This window comes from Telopea speciosissima, chromosome 8 (genome assembly GCF_018873765.1).
Source record: "Telopea speciosissima isolate NSW1024214 ecotype Mountain lineage chromosome 8, Tspe_v1, whole genome shotgun sequence".
NCBI classification, from domain to species: Eukaryota; Viridiplantae; Streptophyta; class Magnoliopsida; order Proteales; family Proteaceae; genus Telopea; species Telopea speciosissima.
This window is the reverse complement of record NC_057923.1, coordinates 13,584,007-13,606,872: the sequence shown is the minus strand read 5'-3', so window position 1 is coordinate 13,606,872 and position 22,866 is coordinate 13,584,007. Positions and strand designations below refer to the sequence as shown.

Here is a 22,866-nt window from a genome sequence, read left to right as displayed (position 1 = left end):
ACACCATGTAGCTGGGATTTTTCCTGATGTTATGGGCTATCCTCTTTCCTCTTACTTTTTTTTTTTTTCTTTTTTCATTTTCTATTTCTCACATTTTTATCCCATATCTTCTTTTTTATTCTGCATTACTCTTATTTTCCTTTTCTTTGTGAGGACGTCAACTTTTCCCTACATTCTTTTGAAAGGATCCATGTAGCCGACCCCATTTAGTTGGGATAAGGCTAAGTTGTTGTTGTTGTTGTTGTTGTTGTAGTTGTTGTTGGTTGGAATGACTCAGACACCAAACCCTTGGTGAAAATATCAGCCAATTGATTTTCAGTAGTGACAAAAGGTATGCATATCAGGCCTTCTTCCAGCTTCTCCTTGTGAACACTTTTTTTGAAAAAAATTGAGGAAACTTAGTTACCTACAAAAGTGGGACTTATACCAATCAAATAGATTTCTTCCTAATTAGAATGGCAGACAGAATGTTGTGTAAGGATTGTAAGGCTATTCTTGGGGAGAGTCTAATCACCCAACATAGACTAGTGGTCTTGGATATGTGCATAGTACAAAAACTCATTATATTTCGGTTGAGATCTCAAGAATTTCGAGTACCTCGACCTTCTTGAAACGAAATGCAACTTCGAAACCAAAAAATGCAATATTTCGACTGATATTTCGGTCATTTCACGAAATTTCGAGTTTTTGTAACATCTCACCGAAATATCGGCAAGATGTTACAAAGTCACCTTATAAATATACAATGTCTCGTGACTCTCAACCGAGAGCTCACAAGACTGCATTTTTTCGAGTTTTTGGTCCTTTTGCTTCATTCTTCACTCATTTTTGGTGATTTTTGGTTTGTTCTTCGAATCTTCGCCGCATCTACGCCAGAAGCACTTGGAGAACACAGGATTGAACCTTCTCAGCACATCAGTGAAGCCTTTCCACTATTTCAGGTAAAACCATTTTAGGTACGACTCCCACTCACAGGGATGTAGTGGATCGTCTTTTGTGGATGACATCTTCTCTTACCCAACCCACCAGCCGTACCCGTACATGCTCCCAAAGCCGTCATATCACAGTGGATCAGTGGGTAGTCATGGTTCTTCATAGATTGGTGACCAATATCCTAGGATAGGTTACATTCAGCATGTTGATGATGCAATTTAAATGGCAATTGTGGATGACAACACTCGTTTCTTCTCTCAGACTATGACGTGGCATTCATATGTCCTATAGTCGGAGAACAATGCACGTCGGCTCCATCGGACTATGAGTGGGATTGATCCTGGACGGCGGAGTAATTATTTTGGGGAATACGCAGGCACTGGGTTTGTTGGAGAAAGGTCTGTAGGCCGCTCGAGGAAGGGGGGCTTGGTATCAGACTTCTGGAGGATGTTGGTGTCTCGCTCAGGCTTAAGGGCCTTTGGAGAGTACTTACGGACCATTCCCTGTGGAGTGAGTTTTTTAGGGCCAAATTCTTCAAGAACATCCATGTTGCTCTGGCAGGATCATATGGGACAGGTTCAAAATCTTGGCATTGCACCTTAGCTTACAGAGGGTTCCTTTTGGAGAGAGCAAGGTGGCTGATTAGTATTGGCAGGGTTTCTTTCTGGCTTGATAACTTGACGGGAGCTGGGCCTCTGATAGATTATGTGGATAACGGCCTTCTGGTGGACACAGGTTTGTGTGTGAAAGACGCTCTGGGAGAGGATGGTAGCTGGAAACAGGAAATCCTTAACCTCATTAACTCTTCAGCCGTCAAGGAAAGCATTATGATGGGGGATTTTGCGCTTATTGATAGGGATGATGTCCTAGCATGGTCCCCCTCGAGTGATGGGCGTTTTACCACCAAGTCGGCGTGGAATGAGATTAGGAGTACCTCGCCTACGGTGTCTTATGCTACGTGGGTTTGGAACTCTTCTGTTCCGGTGAAAATTGCTTTCTTCTCATGGTAGCTTCTAAATGGCAGGGTCCCTACGGACGAGGCGCTTATGTCAGTTGGAATACCCTTAGCCTCAAAATGTAACTGTTGTAACGACAGACCATTGCCTGCTTTATGGGGGTACGGCTGCCAAGGTGTGGGACTACTTTGACCAGGTTTTTGACATCCACTCTGCACCTTCTCAGAATGTCAGAGGGCGCATAGGGCAGTGGCAGAGCTTGGCACGCTGTAGTTCGCTTAGAGCTTACATCACAGGTGTTCTGCCGTCCTTGGTGGTTTGGGAGCTATGGAAAGAGAGAAATAATAGAAGGCATGGGGAGAGCAGGCGCACAGCAAGCTCCATCATAGCAGCTATTAAAAACCTGGGTGAAAGATATGCACATTCCCCCCAAAGTTGGCCGGTCAAGGTCTCTGAGAGAGGATCTTATTCTGCAGTGCTTTGGGCTTGCGCCTGCGGCCCCCAGGCTGAAACGCCCCATGGCAGTTTATTGGTGCCCGCCCTTTGCTTCAGTTAAACTCAATATGGATGGTGCATGTAGGGGCAACCCGGGCTTGGGTGGTGGTGGAGGGGTCATAAGGGATCCGGATGGGGTGGTCCTAGCTGCCTTCTCAAATCACTATGGAGCCTGCACAAACTCGATTGCCAAGCTTCGAGCATTGCGAGATGGCCTTATGCTGTGTCGGGATCTTGGTTTCATGGATGTAACAGTTAATGTGGACTCTGCCTCAACGGCCAGGATGGTGTGTCAGGGGCATTGTAGCCTGTGGAAAGGTTGGTACTGGTTCCATGAGATCTTGACTCTGGTCTCGTCAACCTGGTCTTGTGTCTCGTTTGACTATCGGGAAAGCAATAGAGCGGCGGATTGGATAGCTAACTTGGCTTGCGATTCTGGGTCTTCTGTAACCTTTCAGCAGGATGACTTGCCTACAGGTGTGTTTCAGGTTATCCTCTGTGAGGACAAAGAGGGACTTCCGGTACTCAAAAAATAAGGTAGTCTCCCTACCAGTTGTTGGTCGTTGTGGTGGAGAAGTCCTGTGTGGGCAGCTCCGTGGGTTTGGGGTAAGGTGGAATGTCCCCCCTGTGTAAGCTCTTATTCTTTTATTGATTATTAATAAAATTCGAGGGGCTGTCCTGGGTCCCAGTTAAGTTCGGGGTAAAAATTTAAAAAAAAATAAAAAAATTAGTCACTTGACTTCTTGACTTGTATTGGGAATTTGAGATATTGATATCATCTTGTTATTGACTTATTGTACTTAATATTATGACTTACGTTATGACTCTTTATCTTTATGTATCCAAGTGAATTTACTTGTTTAAATTGCTTATTAATTATTAACTTATTATGTCCTCTAGTACTTAAAGTCTTAAACAATGTGTATGCGTAATTAACTAAGTTACACATTAGGATTCGACAGTATACTTCCAATCAATGGTGCAAATCCAAAACAACACTTTGGGTGATTATTTTTGCAATTTGAACATTCACATGTGTTAATATAGCCTAAAAGAGGGTTTCTATGAAGTTTCAGGCCTTAACTTGGCCTAAAACCCACCGAAACGACCTACCGAAACCTTGCAGAAAAATTACAATATTTCGGTCAGACCGAAATACTGAAACGAAACGAGATTTTAAACCTTGGATATGTGCCTCCGTGCACACAGAAGCGTAGGAGGAGGGAACCATTATACCCTCAGATAAGATGGTGGAGACTAAAAGGGGAGTCCCTAGGAACATTTACTGAAAATATGGTCAAACAAGGAAAGTGGGACTCTGAGGGAGACACCAATACGATGTGGAACAAGATGATGACTTGTATTAAGAGGGTTGCCAAAGAAGTTCTTGGGGAATCAAAGGATAGGCGCCAGGCCCCTAGGGAGACTTGGTGGTGGGATGACGAGGTCCAAACAGCCATCAAGACCAAGAAATAGAGGTTTAAGATATGGTAACGGACTACGGAAACAGAAGATTAAAAAAAAAAAGAAGGTATAATGAGGCTAGAAACGAGGCTAAGAAGATAGTGGGGATGGCTAGGGAGAGGAAATATGAGGAGCTCTATATTAATCTAAACACAAAGGAAGGGAAAAAAGCTATTTATAAAAAAGCTAAAATGAGAGAAAGGAAGAGTAGAGACTTTGAGCAAGTGAGATGCATAAAAGGGGAGGATGGAAGAGTGTTGGCAACGGATGAGGACATTGTCAGGAGATGGGATGAGTATATTTGTGAACTTCTAAATGGAGATAGTACGAATTTGTCCGATCCGATTAACTGCGGTATCCATCAAGACATCACACATCATAGATATGTACGAAACGATGGTGTGGCGAAAGTTAAAGAAGCCTTAAGAAAGATAAAAGTAGGCAAGACACCAGGCCCAGATGAGATCCCAACAGAAGTGTGGAAGGCCAAGTATTGGGGTATATTGCTTATCCAAGTTATTTAACAAGATCATGATCACAAGGAAAATGCCAGATGATTGGAGGAGAAGCATTGTAGTTCCAATCTACAAAAATAAGGCTAATGTCCAAAGTTGCAATAACTATAGAAGCATAAAACTAATGAGCCATACTATGAAATTTTGTGAGAAGGTTATTGAAGCCCGGTTTAAAAAAGAAACTGATATCTCGAAGAATCAATTTGGTTTTATGCCAGGTAGATCCGGTTATTGAAGCCCGGTTTAAAAAAGAAACTGATATCTCGAAGAATCAATTTGGTTTTATGCCAGGTAGATCCACGACTAAAGCAATCTACCTATTGAGGAGGCTCATGGAAAGATGTAGAGCTAGAAAGAAGGACCTCCATATGGTCTTTATTGACCTGGAGAAAGCCTATGATAGAGTCCCTAGCGATTTAATCCTGCATGTGCTTGCAAAGAGAGGGGTGACGAGTAAATATATGGATGTAATTAAAGATAGGAAAATTTACGTCTACCATCCCTAGAGTTTCATACAATTACGTCTACCACCCTTGGAAATTTAAAATTACTTCCATACCCCTAAGTAGTAACTCTGTTAGTTTTGGGGGGAAATAACAATTTTCCCTTTTACCCTCCTCCTTCCTCTTCCTCCTGCAACTCCGCCCCCACCCTGCTCCTTTCTTCCCCTTGGACAACAGCCCCCCGGCTCCATCAGCGCAACCAGCCCCGCCACCCCGTTTGCAGATCTCTTGCGGCCCCATCTGTAAGACACACTGCAATCAGCTCTGCAACACCTCAGCCCTAGCCTTTGAACACGAAGCCACACCCTGCACCATACCCAGACCCTGTTCACATCATCCCAGCCCCAACCCATTGATGAAATCACCCAATCCAACCGCTGCCCTGCTCCCATCGCTGTCCAGCTTGCATTACCGCAACCATCTGCTGCTCCAGCAATAGCAGGGGACTCGCTCTTGGCTATTGTCACATTTGGGTAAAATGAAATCCCCAAATGTGGATTTCAAAACTGAAAAAATTCCTGTTTCCCTCTCCAATCAAAACCCAAGTCTGTTCCTCAGTTTCTTCTCTTCATCTTCTTCTTTGTTTCTTCAAAATTTGAACTTGTTTCATGTAATGTGTGTATTTGAAAGAGTGAATTTTTACACTTTTTTTTTTTCTCATTCTCAATGTACAGAGCTCAGGCTTTCCTTTCAAGAATTAAGATGCCCATTCATATTTCTCCTTCCAACGGTTGAGAGGAATGAATGTCTTGTAATTTGCTTCTTATTTGTGTGCTATTCCTTTAATAAATATCGTTTCTGTCATTCTGTGTGTAGAAAAGAAAACTAGAGATTCAATGGGTGGCTCTTGGTTCGTTGAGATCTGAGAAAAATGATAGATTTCGAGATCTCAATTGTCCAAGTGATTGTGGATTTGGAAAGAGTTGAAGACAAAGCTCACGACTAAAAGGCAGAGGAAACAAGTAAAGAAGAAAGAGATCAACAATCCCACCTGCTCAAAACTTCAACCTCACAACCATTAGCATTTGCAGCAATTGCAGAAAAAATTAGAAGGCCTACTGGAAGACAAATATAAAGAAGAAATTCTACAACGAGGAATTGAAAGCCAAACTGGGTTTCCCACCGAAGCCATTAATAAAGGGCAATACCAAACACCAAACTAAGTGAAAGAGGACTACAATCGAGTTCGTTGGAGAACCTCAAGTATCTCCCTCTAGTTTCAATGAAATAGTCCAATGATCCTCACCAGCTCTGGTTTCGTTCGTCAGAATCCCCAAATCGCAGGGCATATGAGATGAAGAAAGCTTGTAAGGGTATTATGGGTATTTAGTTAATATTTGGGTGATGACATCATCATTTAACTATTCTAATCTAATGGTAGGGGTACATTTGTAAGAATCTTTCAAAATACAGTGGAAGTTTATGAAATAGATGAAATTCCAGAAATGGTAGACATAACTGTTTAAAACCCTAGGGGTAGTAGACGTAAATTGTATGAGGGTGTAGTGTGAGATCTGTGGGAGGCCAGGACAAGGAATTCCCAATTACGATTGGTTTACATCAAGGATCAGCCCTAAGCTCTTATTTGTTTGCACTTATCACGAATGAATTAACCAAGAACAACCAACATGAGGTACCCTAGTGTATGCTATTCGCCGATGATATCGTTTTGGTGGATGAGATAAAAGCAGGGATTAAGGCTAAGTTAGAGATGAGGAGATCAAACTTAGAAACAAGAGGCTTTAAGATTAGTAGATCAAAGATGGAATATACGGTGTGTAACTTTAGTCACACTATGATGGATGTTGACATGATGAAAATTGAGGAGAGAGAGATACCACCCAAGTGACTATTTTAGATACCTGGGATCTATCATACACAAAGAAGGTGATATAGATGATGATGTTTCACAAAGAATCAAAGTGGAATGGATGAAGTGGAGAGGTGCGACCGGAGTACTATGTAACTGACACATTCCTTTAAAGCTTAAAGGAAAGCTCTATGGGACTATTGTCCGACCTGCTATGATGTATGGGGTGGAATATTGGGCAGTTAAAAAGTGCCACATAGCAAAGCTATGTGTTGCAGAGATGAGGATGTTAAGATGGATGTGCGGCAAAACTAGGAAGGATAAAGTGAGGAACGAACGTATCAGAGCTGATGTAGGAGTTGCCTTGATCAGTGACAAGCTCCGAGAATGTCATCTGAGATGGTTTGGCCATGTGCAACGGAGGCCTGGGGACACCCTGTAAGGAGTGATCTAATTCTGATTGAAGGAGCTAAAAGAGCTAGGGGCAGGCCTAAAATGACCATAGGTGAGGTTGTGAAGAATGACATGCATAGTCTGGGTCTTGTGCCAAGTATGACCTCAGATAGAGCTTACTGGAGGGCAAGGATCCACGTTGTTGACAACAAGTAGCTGAAATTTCCTGACGACCTGGGCTATCCTATTTCGTCCTACTTTCATCTTTCAATTTTCATTTCTAACTTTTCTTATCTCATTTCTTCTTTTTATTTTTTATTTTTATTCTTCATTTCTCTTACTTTTCTTTCCTTTGTGAGGACCTCAGTTTTTCCTACTTTGTTTGGAAATGCTCCATGTAGCCGACCCCATTCAGTTGGGATAAGGCTGAGTTGTTGTATGTTGGATTGGATTATGAGCGATGCTAATTGCAACCTTGTTGTCACAGTAGAGCCTCGTAGGGTCTTGAGAAGTAACACCCAGATCTTTGAGAAGGATCTTTAACCAAAGCTATTCACAAATTCCTTGTGTCATGGCTCGGAATTCAGCTTTTCCATAGGACCTGGATACGACTGACTGCTTCTTGCTTCTCCAGGTAACCAAGTTGCCTCCAAGAAAAGTGCAATACCGGGAAGTAGAGTGTTTGTCATCAATAGAGCCAGCCCAATCAGCATTTGTAAAAGCTTCAAACTGAAGATTGTTGTTGTTGGAACATAAGAGGCCTTTATACTGATATGCGGCCTCGAGATGCATGGTACGAGGATCTTGTAAGAATCAGCTGACAATTCAAACTGAATAGACTATGTCTGGCCGAGTATGGGAGAGGTAGATCAATCTGTCCACCAGTCTCTGACAACTCTCTTTATCAACTGGATCACCCCCACTGCTGTTTAGGTGACAATTGACTTCAATGGAAGACTGCTGGTTTGCATCCCAACATCCCCGATTCACTGAGAAGATCTAGGGCGTATTTCCTCTAAGAGAAAGATGCCTTTGTCGGAACGGGCAACCTCAATTCCCAATAAGTATCGAAGCGGTCCCAAATCTTTAATCTCAAATTCTTGTGCCAGTTGGGTTTTAAAGTTGGTGATCGCATCCTCATCACTACCAGTCCCAACAATATCGTCAATATATACAATAAGGGTTGTAACCTTGTCATTTCCATGTTTGACGAATAACGTATGATCTGCCTAGCTTTGCTTGTACCCAAATTTTGACATAGCCTTCAGGAATCGCTAAAAAGCCTTTTTTAGTCTACACACCTTTCCTACTGTAGAGGTAGATTCAAACCCCGAAGGTATGTCCATGTAGACTTCCTCTTCAAGAGCCCCATTCAAGAACATGTTCTTGACATCCAACTGTTGGAGATTCCAACCCAAGTTTGCAGCACAAGATAGTAAATCTCGAACAGAGTTCATTTTTGCTATAGGGGCAAATGTGTCCTGGTAGTTAATGTCGTATGTCTGTGTGAAGCCTTCAGCAACCAACCTTGCATATCGTTCAACAGTTCCATCAGTTCTGTGCTTTACAATGTATACTCACTTGTACCCCACCAACTTTTTTCCATGAGGACGCGGAACAAGTACCAAAGTGCCCATTTTTCTTAAGAGCTTGCATCTCTTCTAACATAGCAGCCTTCCACTTAGGATCAGCCATAGCATCTTTCCATCCCTGCGGGGTAGAAAACGAAGATATGGAGAAACAAAGGCCCAATAGGAAGGGGACAAGGACTCGTAGGAAACAAAGTTAGAAATGAGGTGTTGAGTACATGCTCTTACACCTTTTCGAAAGGCAATAGGAACATCAAGGTCAAAGGGTGTAGAGGAGTTACCCGGTTGATGCGAGGGAAGTGTCTTAGGCGGATCAGGATCAGGATCATGAGGCACAATCATAGTTACCATGGCGTGGAGTTACCTGGTTGATGGGAGGGAAATGTCTAAGGCGGATCAGGATCATGAGGCACAGATGCACAGTTGAACATGGTAGGTTGCCGATTACGGGCTCTTTTCCTTGTTACTTTTTTCGCCTGGAATATGTGATAGGATCCTTTAACTAAGTAACACTAGTAGCGTTGGTATCATTTGAAGGTTCAAGAAATCTTTCCTCGTCAATGCGTACTGTGTCAATAATGGGGCCCGAAGGAGCTTTAGGCAGTATGTCGAGACGCTCCCCCTCAAGAGTTACTGATAGTAAGGCTCAATTTTATGGAAGGTGACATCCATGGTAACAAAGAGACGACGAGAAGGAGGGTAAGAACATTTATAGCCTTTCTGAGAGAACCCGAGTACCCAAAGAAAATACATTTGAAGGCCATGGGATCAAGCTTGGACCGAGTATGGGAGGAATTATGGGCATAGCAAACATGCCCAAAGACTCGAGGAGGAACAGAAGAGGCTATGGAAGGATCAAGTAGAAGACTAACAGGGGTTTTGAAGTCCAGGACACTGGAGGGAACCGGGTTGATGAGAAAAGCGGGTGTGAGAACAGCTTCAGCCTAATAATATTTGGGAACATTCATGGCAAAAAGAAGAGGAGACCTCAAGAAGATGATGGTTCTTACATTCATGATTAGCATTTTGTTTAGGAGTGCGAACACCGGATGTTTGGTAAAAATGCCCAGTTCATCGAGATAGTGGCAAAATAAATGGTCCACATACTCGGTGTCATTATCATTGCGAAGGACTGGACCTGGGCATTAAACTGGGTCCAAATCATAGTGTGAAAGGATTTAAAACATGCAAAGGCTTCCAACTTCCTACAAAGGAGATAAACCCAAGTAAGGCGGTTACAGTTATCAATAAATGAAATAAACCAGCGATAGCCATCTCTAGAAACAATACGAGAGGGTCCCCAAACATGAGAGTGAATGATAGAAAAAGGAACATCACTTTTCTTAAAACTTGGGGAATATGGGATACTAGTGTGTTTGGCCAGCTCACAAACGTCACAATGAAAAGTATCTGAATTACAATCCTTTATTAAAGAAGGAAACATTAATCGTAAAGTGCGAAAAGAGGGATGACCAAGACGCTGGTCCCAACGATGAACCCGTTGGAGAGAACTTTTAGCACAAAGGGTATGAGCAGAGAGAGGAAGCGCCAACTGAGGAAGACCCGTATTCAGGTAGCTTAGCCTGTTGGGCACCCTACCATATCCAACTGTAGAGAGGATCAGAATTAGAACATAAGGCTTGGATGATTAATTATCATCCCAAACACATCTATTTATAATCATGAAAAACAGAGAACAGAATTACATGAGCAATGTGGGACTAAACCACATACAAGAGAGACATAATAAAAGGGAAAAAGTCCAAAATACCCCGCAGTATTCTGGCCCATACAATCCAACACTCCCCCTCAAGTTGGAGCACATATATCATGCATGCCCAACTTGACCAAGATAGGAAGAAACATTTTGCCACTTAGTCCCTTAGTGAACACATCAGCCAATTGATCAGCAGACTTCACAAAGGGAACACAAATGAGTCCGACTTCGAGCATCTCCTTGATGAAATGTCGGTCAACCTCCATGTGCTTAGTACGATCATGCTGGACAAGGTTATGAGCAATGCTAATGGCTGCTTTATTGTCACAATAAAGCATTATGGGAAGATGGACAGCAACACCAATATCCTGCAACAATCCTCTAAGCCATAGAAGTTCACAAATTCCTTGTGCCATTGCACAAAATTCGACTTCAGCACTGGACCTTGCCACAACATTCTGCTTTTTGCTACGCCATGTGACAAGGTTCCCACCCACAAAGGAACAATAACCAGAGATAGATTTTCTGTCAGTGGAACCAGCCCAATCGGCATCAGTGTAAGCTTCAATCTTCAGGTAACCATTGGGAGAGAGAAGGATTCCTTTTCCTGGAGCAGACTTCAAATACCGCAAAATATGACGGACTGCCTCCATGTGAAAAGAATAAGGATCATGCATAAACTGGCTCACCAAACTTACAGTAATGGCTATGTCAGGTCGTGTGTGAGAGAGGTAGATTAGTTTGCCCACTAATCGCTGATAACAACTCTTGTCAACAAGTTCACCCTCTTTCTCCATAAGTCTTGTAGTAGCTTCCATAGGAGTATCTGAAGGATGACAACCTAGCAGCCCAGTCTCAGTCAATAGATCAAGGATATTTTCTTTGAGAAACAAAAATGCCCTTTGAAGATCGAGCAACTTCTATTCCTAGAAAATATTTTAGAGGTCCGAGATCTTTTACCTCACACTCATGGCCAAGGAAGAGCTTCAAATTCTTGATAGCATCACCATCATTACCAGTGACCACAATATCATCCACATAGACTATGAGAAGAGTTACCTTGTCACCAACTCGTCTGATAAACAAAGTATGATTAGCATTGCTCTGCTTATATCCTGTTGAAATCATAGCCTTGTGAAATCTGCCAAACCAGGCTCTAGGTGACTGCTTCAACCCATAAAGGGCACATTTCAATTTACAGACCCTGCCCTTGGTCCTGTCATCAGAGAAGCCTGGTGGAATGTCCATATACCTCCTTCTCAAGCTCCCCATGGAGGAAGGCATTCTTTACATCTAACTGCTGAAGATCCCACCCAAGATTTGCAGCACAAGATAATAACACCCGTATAGTGTTGAGTTTCGCCACTGGTGCAAAGGTCTCCTGATAGTCAACTCCATAAGTTTGAGTGAACCCCTTTGCAACCAGACATGCCTTATATCGATCCACTGAACCATCAGCCTTCTGTTTGACCATAAAGACCCATTTACATCCAACTGGTTTTTTCCCTAGAGGAAGAGCCACAAGATCCCACGTATTATTTTTGTGTAGTGCCCATTTCTTCCAACATTGTTGCCTTCCACTTTCCATTTGTAGATGCTTCCTGCCAATTTTTAGGAATTGAAACAGAAGAAAGAGAATATACAAATGCACGAAAAGGAGAAAGAGAACTATAAGAAACAACACGAGATATGGGAGGTAAAGTGCAAGTCCTAGTACCTTTGCGATGAGCAATAGGTAGGTCGGAAGAAGAGGGCTTACCAGGAGAGGAAGGATCTGGATCTGGAGTCGGCAACTAGATGGGTATTGGTGCTAAAGTGGATTGAAGCTGCCCTCTGTTTGTCCTACCCCTTGTATAGGTGAGTATGTTGGAGTCGTCAATCATCTTCTGAAATTCACCAATAGCTCTCTGGACTGGAGTTGGCTCCCCCTGAATAGGAACATTAACAACACTCTTTTCTATGGTCTCCCCCTGTAAAGGATTCCCTTCAAATGAGGGGGGGAATAGCCAGAGGAGGTTGGGCATCAATTAAAGAAGGATGGGCAGCAGCCGTGGATGGCTGGGCAGCAGCCAGAGGAACCTCAAGAGGAGGAATCTCAAAAGGCACATCTTCACTAGAACTCTCCCCCTGAAGAGGTGGTGAAGAATAATAGGAAAGGGTCTCATGAAACACAACATCCATACTAACCAAAGTATGGCGGGAAGGGCGATGGTAACACTTATAACCTTTCTGGGTTGAAGAATAACCCAAGAAAATACAACGTAGCCCCCTAGGTTCAAGTTTGCCTGGAGATTTTGTATCTCTAGCATAACACACACAACCAAACACTTTGGGAGGCACAATAAAAGAGGAATTCTCCAGTAAAACATCAGATGGGCTACGGGAGCCAAGGACCCGAGTAGGTAATCTATTGATGAGATAGGTAGCAGTGAGAACCGCATCTCCCCAATATTGAGATGGGACATTCCGAGCAAACATCAAGGCCCTGGCCATCTCTAACAAGTGGCGGTTTTTCCGTTCTACCATGCCATTCTGGGCAGGGGTATCAACACAACTAATCAAGTGAATAATGCCATGATCAGCCAAATATTTTTGAAATTGGGATTCTGTATACTCGGTTCCATTATCACTCCTCAATATTTTGAGGGTAGCCTGGAACTGAGTTTAGACCATTTTATGAAAAAGCTGAAAACATGAAAAAACCTGATTTTTTGTGTCCAAAAGATAGACCCATGTGTTCCTAGAATGACAATCAATAAAAGAGACAACCAACGATGACCAGAAATAGATGTTTTACGACTAGGGCCCCAAACATCAGAATGCACCAATTGCAAACAAGAAAAACTCCTTTTATTTGAAATTGGATAATTTGAACGTGTCTGTTTGGCCAGTACACAAGCCTCACAAAAAGAGTCATCCTTAGTATGTTGGGTGACCAAACTAGGAAACAAATGTGCTAAAATTCCTAAGGGGGGTGACCTAACCTAGATTGCCATTGGTAAAGTTCAGAAGATGCCAAGGAGTTTTGGTGTAGAGGAGAAGGTAATGGTGGTGGAGTAAAGCGACCATCATCAAGCAGGTACAATCCATCGTGTACTTTACCCAATCCAATCGTCTTCCCAGAGCCTAGATCCTGAAAGACACAATGAGAAGGAAAAAATGTTACTTTGCAATTAAGATCACGAGTAATACTACTAATAGAAAGAAGGTTAGTAGTAAAATTAGGAATATGTAACACAGAGGACAAAGGAAGAGAGGAAGTGCAGTTGATGATTCCTTTTTAAGATATAGAGGAAAGGGAACCATCAGCTACTTTGACCTTATCTTTCCCAGAAGTGGGAGAATAACGATGAAACAGGCTAGAGGAACCGGTCATGTAGTCTGTAGCTCCAGAATCTATGATCCAAGTTTGGGAAGCTACAGAAGCACAGTGACCACCAAATGGAATACCTGACCGGGCAAAGTGTGAACCTAAAGGAGCAGAAGAGTTGGCAGTAGCAACGGATGTAGTAGAGGCAGCAGCAGCGGAAGTCCTTAGCACACGGAGGAATGCCTATAAATCGTCCTGGGATAGACCAGTGTCAGTTACAGGGGTAGTGGTAACAAACTCAGTATGGTTGGCTTTGTTCTTTGGCTTTATTTTTTGGCAGCCCTCTTAGCTTCAAAGTCAGCCAGCTTCCCATGAAGTTTCCAACACTTGTCTTTGGTCTGGTATGGCTTGTAACAGTGCTCACCAATAATAGTACCAGTAGTAGAATCAGTAGAAGTAGTGCCTGTAGGTGCAACTTGCAAGAGCAGCCGAGGCAGCAGTCTGAAGAGCTAACCAGTCAGTAATAGGAGGGTGCAACATGGCAGCCCTACGGTTTTCTTCAGAGGAGACCAGTGCATAGGACTGTTCAAGTGTGGGAAAAGGTTTGTGACCCAACACTTGAACCCGAATCTGATCATGCTCCACGTTTAACCCAGCCAAAAAATCATAAACTTTGATCTTGTCCACATGTTTCTTATATGAAGTAATATCAGCAGCTATACTTGGGTGAAAGTCAGAAAAGTGGTCCAGTTGCTGCCAAAGGCTGCGCAAGTAGCATAGTATTTGGAGACTGTCAATTCTTCCTGAGTAGTATGAAGGACCTTCTTCCTAATTTCATATACCTGGGCATCATTGCCAAGCTGTCCGTAGGTTTCCTTGCAAGCAGCCCAAATTTCCGAGGCTGTGTCAAGGAGAAGAAAATTATGCTGCAGATTTGTAGTCATAGAACCAATCAGGTAGGACATAAGAACTCCATTGTTGGCAAGCTACTTTTCTTGAGCAGCTCCAATCTCGATTGGCATAACACTGGTTCCATTAATATGACCAGTAAGGCCACGGCCAGCAATGGCAAAGGAAGCAGACCTAGACCAAAGCAAGTAATTAGTGCCATCCAACTTGATTGGATTAGTGGGAAAGGTATGATAATCTGATTTTGTCCACCACCAACAGAAGTAGCAATCGAATCCACTGAGTCACCCATGAAGAAAGTAGACAATCCCAAATCGCAGAATAGGGCTGTTGTGAAGAGAAACCCACGAAATCCTTCAAGTTAAGGGCTGAAAATGGGATGAGAGCCCTCTAGGAATGATAGAATAAATGTCTCCAAAAATCAGCAACAACTGACAAAGAAAACCTTGAGATCGATTTTTTTCAGGGTTTTGAAAAAAACCCTGAAAGTGCTGAAATCGATAAGAGGAGAAGCCACCCAAAAAGTGAGTGGATGAGGCTGAAATTGCAGTCGAGTGTGTCTTGAATAGGGGAGAATCACTCCTCAAAAAATCAGAACCAACTGACAGGTGGAACCTCAAGATTGACTATTGTCAAGGTTTTGAAAAACCCTGAAATTGTGAAGAAATATCGATCTTGAGGGGTCTTCAACTTGCTGTAGATGCTTGTATACCAATCTGCTGCAGTTCTTGAGCTCCAATATGTTGAACAAATCCCTTGTAGTATAGATTGAATCTGTCCAAAGAAGGCTGAAGTCTCCAATTTTCGCAGCAAAGAGACGAAGCACCCTATCAATCAGATCTTGATATCATGGAATGAAGTAAGAAAAAGAGGGCAGCAACTGGATCAATAGATCACCTCATCAGTGCTGCCCTATGGAAAAAAGAAGAACAAAACAAAAGGGAGGAAGAGAAGAGAAGAGAAAGAAGAGATCGAGAATTAGAAAAGGGGGGATCAAGAATGGGAGAGGTGGAGTCCTAATTCATAACCTGCTCTGATACCATGTAGAGAGGATCAGAATTAGAACATAAGGCTTGGATGTTTAATTATCATCCCAAGCACATCTATTTATAATCATGAAAAACAGAGAACAGAATTACATGAGCAATGTGGGACTAAACCACATACAAGAGAGACATAATAAAAGAGAAAAGACATAATAAAAGGGAAAAAGTCCAGAATACCCCCACAGTATTCTGGCTCATACAATCCAACACCAACTGTTGCCCCCGTCACCAGATCCTGAAAAAGGCAATGTGTGGAATAAAATGAAACAGAACAATTTAGATCTGCAATGAGGTGGTAAATGGAAAGTAAATTTGCACATAAATTAGGAACATGCAAAACAGATTTTAAAGGAATATTGGAAGAACACTGAATGGAACATTTACCAGAAATGGAGGATAAAGGTCCATCAGCCACACAAACCTTATCCTTTCCCGATGTGGGATGATAAGAGGTAAAATGGTCAGAAGAACTAGTCATGTGGTCTAAGGCTTCAGAGGCAAGAAACCAAGAGGAACTAGAACCAGAGGAAACATGAAAAATACCCAACAGGGCTAGATTGGAAGTAGAGGCAGGGGAAGGTGCAAGAGGAGTCCTTGGGCGGGACACCATGCGCTGAAGTGCCAATAGCTGATCCGAAGAGAAGAGAGCTGTAGAGCCAGATGCAAGTGCAAGCAGTCCAGTGGAAGGAACTTCGGAGGATTCAGTCAGATTCGCCTGATGTTGAGTAGAACCCCGTTTCCCACCATGCCCCACTCCTTTGGGGCGACCGTGAAGCTTCCAATATGTTTCGCGAGTATGCCGAGGCTTGCCACAATAATCACATTTAATTGGTTCTCGAGTACTAGTGGAGGCCTTAGGAGCAACAGATTCCCCAGACGCAGGTGTAGATACTAAGGTAGAGCGAGAAGGCATAGTAGGGGCAGCATTACAGAACGACAGCAGTCCTCATGATGCAGAATATTATATGCCTGTAAAAGAGTAGGAAACATAACTCTCTCCATCTCACGTTCCTTCTGAAAGGTAGCAATGTCTACAGTACACACCATGGGAATAGGATGATAAAAATCCAACTGTTGCCAGAGTGCAGTCAGGACAGCATATTAGGGGGTAAGGGACATATCCATATGAGTGGTTTCCCGAACCTAATGGCAAAGCTCATAAATTTGAGCGTAGTTACTGGTCTGAGCATAAGTTCGTTGGACAGCTTCCCATAGTTCTTGTGATGTGTTGAGTATAACAAAGCCAACACTAAGTTCGGGCTCCATGGAGTTTAGGAGAAGGGACATCACCAAGGCATCATTAGCAAGCCAAGTGGTTTTAGCAACACCACTTGAGGGCATAGGGGTGTCTCCAATCAATTACCCCGAAAGGAGATTTCCACGGATAGTCAAAAGGCATGCCCGTGACCATGCAAAATAGTTAGTCCCATTCAACTTGGTTGGACCCGGCTTTAGAGAGAAGTTATGGCCAAGAGTCCCAACACGACTCACCTCACTACCTCCAATTTCTCCCGCGGAGTCATTAACATCACTTTCACCTGCCATGAGATGGAATCACAACAAAAGGCTGATATGGAACTTTAACAAGAAGAAAATTAGCAATATGGAGGCTATCGTAGCATTCACAAGATGAGCAGTAAGCAAACAAGCAAAGTCACAGCACCATAAGACTAAGATGATGCCAAGAAATACTGGGCAGAAGGCAACAAGCCCTAGAAGATTGTTGCAAATAAGACGGAGGTGCTTGGCGGTGCAGCAGGAGGGAGCGAAAGGCCCCTAGTGGTGCGGCACCCCTGGCGGTGTGGCAGAGGAGCGAGAGGCCCCAAATGGTGCAGCACAGGGGGTGGGAAGCCCTGTCGGTGAAACAGAAAAGGGGCAGAAGCCCCTGTCGTTGAAGCAGAGGGGCGGGAGGACCCTGTCGGTGAAATATAGGGGGTGGAAGCCCCTGTTGGTGAAGTAAAATGGGGCAGAGTCCCCTGGGCCTGCGATGAATAGAGGGCTGGGGCCCTAGAAGCGTCACGGTAAGGAGGGCAGGAGCCCTAAACACCGGCAGCAGTACGTATGGGCCATTGGCGGTAGGCGGTGATGGTAGGCAGTAGTAATGGTGGTGTGGGAGCACCAGTCAGTGGCTGTTAGCAACTATCAGACGTGGTGCGACATGCAATGGCGCATGTTCAGTCAACCATGTTTGATGCGGAGAGGCCAAAGCCTCAAGAATCGAGATCAGTGGTGGAGCTCTACTGGCGACGGCAGAAAAAGAAAACCAAAAAAAAATTAGGGTTTTGTGCTCTGATACCAAGTTGAATACTAGAGTGAGATTAGAATATTTGTCTTGCCAAGGAGACAAAGGCCACCGCTTTATTTATAATCAAAGAATATTACACTTACGGAAGATAGATCGAGATAAATCAGCATGTGCAACGTGTGCATAATGAACCTACACTAGTGTATTTGGGTCCGGATACGAGTCACTGGATCATCCTTCAACACTAATGCATAAATAAACTTTGAAGATACCACCTTTCAACAATTCAGTAACTGTAAATAGAGAAACAATTACTGCTTATTTGGTTTCACAAAATCACATCATGAGGAAACATAGTAAAAGACAGATTTCCTTGATTCTAGCAGCATATTGCAATAAATACGGCCACCACAGAGCCAGGTCAGCCACAGTGGACCCTGAATAGGTTATTTTATGGAAAATGCTAATACAACAGGAACATTGTATTAGCTCCCATGTTTCATATTACATGCTATATAACCATATCTACCTACCATATATAAATGAAGGTATAATCTAGGTTATATTATATTCAATTGTTATATTCTGTACTAAGAGGGCAGGCCTTGGTTGCGGGTTCGAGTCTGGAAACAGCCTCTCTGCGAAAGCAGGGGTTAGGCTGTGAACATTATGACCCTCCCCAGACTCCGCAGCGGCGGGAGCCTCATGCTCTGGGTACGCACTTTTTTGTTATATTCTGTACTAAAAAAATAAATAAAAAAGAATTTTCTACTCAAATTGGATGGCCATAACCCAGGCCCACACCCATACTGGCCCAATGTCCAGTCCTAGCCATAACTAAAGGTAAAATGTTTAATGACTCAATGCCACTTCAATATTAAATAATTGGAGAAAATTTCCCTGCATGGGATGCAGGGGCTATGCCCAGACACATTGGCAGCGGATATGACCGCCCCGCCCCCATGAATGGCGGAATTTCCGCCCCCCAATGTGCCAGCAAGTGCTCTCATTGTTTGCCGCACACGTGGCCCCTGAGCTCCCATGCAGAAAACGGTCCCCCTAATAATTAAAGAGACAAAAGCACCAATGATTTCCAAACACAAAAATGCTACCGATCCACCAAAAGCAACGTAAATATCTTCATTTGATAATTCTCGAAATAGATTATCACCACTCTTTAAGTCTCCACATCCTTCACAAGGACAATAACCACCACAAGAAAGGATTATGTTGTGCAATGGTGATATTTTGTCCAAAAATGTGGAAAACCATGTAAGAAACATGACAATGCAACTGTCTTGCCGAAATGCAGTTCCATGGAAGTATAATCATGATGCAGCTTCGTTTGAAAAAAGGCTTCTCAAGAATTAAGCACAGTTTCAGCTTCACATGTACTTTTGTGAATTTCACTTTGATATCTAGGTTTTGACAGGGACTGAAACTCAAATAATCTCAACAATTTGGTAAAATTGACTGGCTCAATATAAAATTAAATTTATTTCAGTTAAAACTACCGAACTATTTTTAGATTTTGACCACACAAAAAAATAGGAAGGATGTCAAATTTTGATTCCTAGGAATTAAAGCAAGAATTGTGAAATTATAAATACCTTTGCATCAGGACTGAAAAATAAAAGCATGGACTCCGGGATAACTCTTAGGGTAGAAACAAGCTGCATTTTCCCAACAATTTACAGTAACTCAGTAAGAATCAAAAGAAAAGAACAAATGAATATTAAGAGAACACAACAGACTGAATTTGGAGGGAACAAAAGCACCCTCGAAAATGCATATTGTGATGATGAATAGGAGACCTGTAACCGTATGGCATCTGTGAGATTTCCTGAATCTTTAAGCAATGAAGAAACTTTCTCAAAAAGACGTCCACTTATGGTGGTGGAGAAGCCAATTACAGTAGCACGAACAATGCACTGAAATATAAAGAGGCATCATGATATTTATGGCCAAATGTACAAATAAAAATCAATATGATACATAAAACCGAGTACAGAACATGGGCAATAAGTAGTACAAAGTAAAGAATCTTCATGTCATAGGAAGAGAATAGCCAGCAAACAGAAAAATTAGAGGACAGGAAAAGAGGCTTTCATCATGGATGAAGACAGAAAGTTCAAAAACTATCACATCTGCATATCAGTAATGATGCCTAAGCATAGTTCAAAATCTCGCCGAGATCTCGAGATCTCGGAAAACTTGAGAAACTCGAGCTTCTCGAGATGAGTTATTATGCGAAACAAAAAAAAATGTAAAAAACTCAAAAAATTCGACCGAGATTTCGAATATTTCGAGAATCTCGAAGAAATCTCGACCTCCTCAGTACTCATAGTCATAGTATTGTATTGTTGGGACTTGGGAGTTGAGACGTGGAAGACTAGGGTAGTAAGGTGTCTATGACTTATGTATTATTCATTGTACTTAGGTTGGGTGTCTATGTAATATGCATTATGAACACTTCATTGTTTTTTGTGGTTTGTAGTAGAAACTTTAAGTCTTTAACTATTTCTTAAATAATTATTCAATATTATGAGCATAAATTACTTGTTTACTTGCCAATTATGTCTCATATGATCATATCATTCAAACAATGTGTAGAATAGGCAATACTACATTAAGGGTTCGGCCTTTACTGCCGACCAAGGGTGCAAATCCAAAACACCAAATTGGGTGTTTTTTTTTCATTTGAACCTTTAAATATGTTTATTAAGCCTAAAACAAGCTTACCTTCAAGTTTCGGAGCCAACTATGGCCATATGCCCACTGAAACATAATTCTAAAACATTAAAAAAAAAATACACTGTCTCGCCGAGATCTCGGAAAACTCGACCTGGTCGAGACCGAGTTTTAGAACCTTGTGTCTAAGAAAAGACAAAAATCTTCTATAGAGCTGATAATGATCTAACCACATATGCATGCACCCACAGAGACACGTACACACAAAATACGTTGTTTGCAAATTTGAATCCAGCATGGGACATAATAGTTACCAACACTAGAACATATATCTGAAACAAAACATTAACTGAAACCACCACTGATATTCCAAAGCCTACTCTCTGCACCTTCAAGTTCCATATTGTTAAATGCCAATTCAGCAAAGAGTGAACAAATATTAGAACAATGCTTTAGCAGATCTCTCACATTTATATTCGAAATTGTACCGTCCATCTCTCCATATCCCCACATGATAGAAACAATAATGTGAAACCGACGACATTGGGTTTTGGAGACCCATGTTCTACCAAACTGAACTAAGAGCGCTTTCTTATCACAATAGATAAGAAGAAAACTGTAAAGAAAAGGATTCTTTAGTTTTGAAAAATCCAAACATCACAGAGATAGATATAGAAGTAGGAATTTCTCAAACGAACCGCACTCCTTCATATATATCAGGAGTGCATTGATGAGAAGGTACTGGAAAAGGCTTGAATACAGATAGAACCAATACATCGAAATTCATCACCCACGGATTAAAAAAAAACTGTTTCAACAGCAAAAATAACAAAAACTAGAGCAAACATATAATAATGGATTCAGAATTGTATAGAGATAAGAATTTCTCGAACGACCACACTCCTTCATATGCATCAGGAGTCCATTGATGAGAAGGGACTGGGGAAAGCTTGAATACAGATAGAACCAATACATCGAAACTCATCGCCCACAGATTAAAAAAACCGTTTCAACATCAAAAACAACAAAAACTAGAGCAAACATATAATAATGGATTCGGAATTGTAACCAAGCATCGCCCATTGGTTCTATACTTCTATACCCGATTCATAACTAGAAAGTTTCTCTGGTCCTTCACTAATCAGGGCCAAAATTCCAGAAATTAGAAATGCCAAAATGAGAATAACACTTGAAGTTCATTTTAAGTGAAACTTTAATCAGCTGGAAGGGAGAACAAACACAAGCCAAAAATCCCTATACAAAAATTTTGCATCTCCGAAGCCATTACACATCATATTTTTTTAATGAAGAGAGGAACTTCACTAAAGCAGCATAAACATTCACATAGAACACAACAAACTCACTCTCTGTGTATGGTCGTAACAGCCATAACAGACTCCCAAGAATAACCATATTTTTTAAAATGAAAAGAGACTTCATTAAAGCAGCAGAAAGATTCACATAGAACAGAACACAGATTTTTTTAAAACCGAAAAGAGGGACTTCATTAAAGCACCATAAAGATTCACATAGAACAGAACACAACTCACCGTCAATATGTACCCATATCGGACCTCACCCTACCCTTATACAACTTCTTTAATTACCATTCAAAACAGAGCTATTAAGTGCGGTTTTCATAGTTCTGCCAACATACTTAAATAGAGACTCATGAAATCTATGTACTCTGTTAAAGTACTTTCTTCTTGCTTCATTGTCATGCTACATCAATTATCCAATCTCTAGCCCCTTTTCTTCAGTTAATATGTCAGGACCCTTTCAATAGAAACAATCCAAGCAAAAATCTCCATCATAGGAGCACCCTCAGCAAAATAATCAGCTAATTCTTACCACCACAATTAATCTTGGGAAGACCAATAGTTCAAACTCTCATCCGATCCCTTATTTGGGAAATATAATAACTCAACCCTGACTAGACTTTTGCTCAACTTCATTTAATCATTTTCCATTCGAATCACGTATAGTTTTAAAGACTGGAAATTATAAGAAGTGTTCTAAATCAAGAACGAAGTAATACAACCAGCATCTAACAGCAAAAGGCATCAGTCAAATGAAAGAATAAGTACATTTAATCAATTTATGAATCAATGATATAAATATACCAACAAAAATACAAAAACATTAAAAACAATGAAGCAGATAGGTGAACACTGTTAGGCCACTGAGTTAAAGATATAATTCAAGCAAAATGGAGGAACTGTGAGTGAGTGAGTGAGTGAGTGAGTGAGTGCCTCAGCCGTGCACAACTGCCACCATGGCTGGCCCGCCT

The 22,866-nt window shown here is 41.9% G+C and overlaps 1 protein-coding gene across 1 annotated transcript in view; it reads right to left on the bottom strand.

The window, feature by feature from the left end:
* LOC122672142 (nuclear pore complex protein GP210) overlaps positions 1-22,866 on the bottom strand; it is a 108,733-nt gene that overhangs the window by 52,231 nt on the left and 33,636 nt on the right. Inside the window, exons 13-14 of the mRNA XM_043869638.1 lie at positions 19,700-19,816; positions 19,496-19,558 (exon numbers count right to left, since the gene is read on the bottom strand). Coding sequence (XP_043725573.1) covers positions 19,496-19,558; positions 19,700-19,816 — 180 coding nt within the window. The remainder of the gene's footprint in view (positions 1-19,495; positions 19,559-19,699; positions 19,817-22,866) is intronic.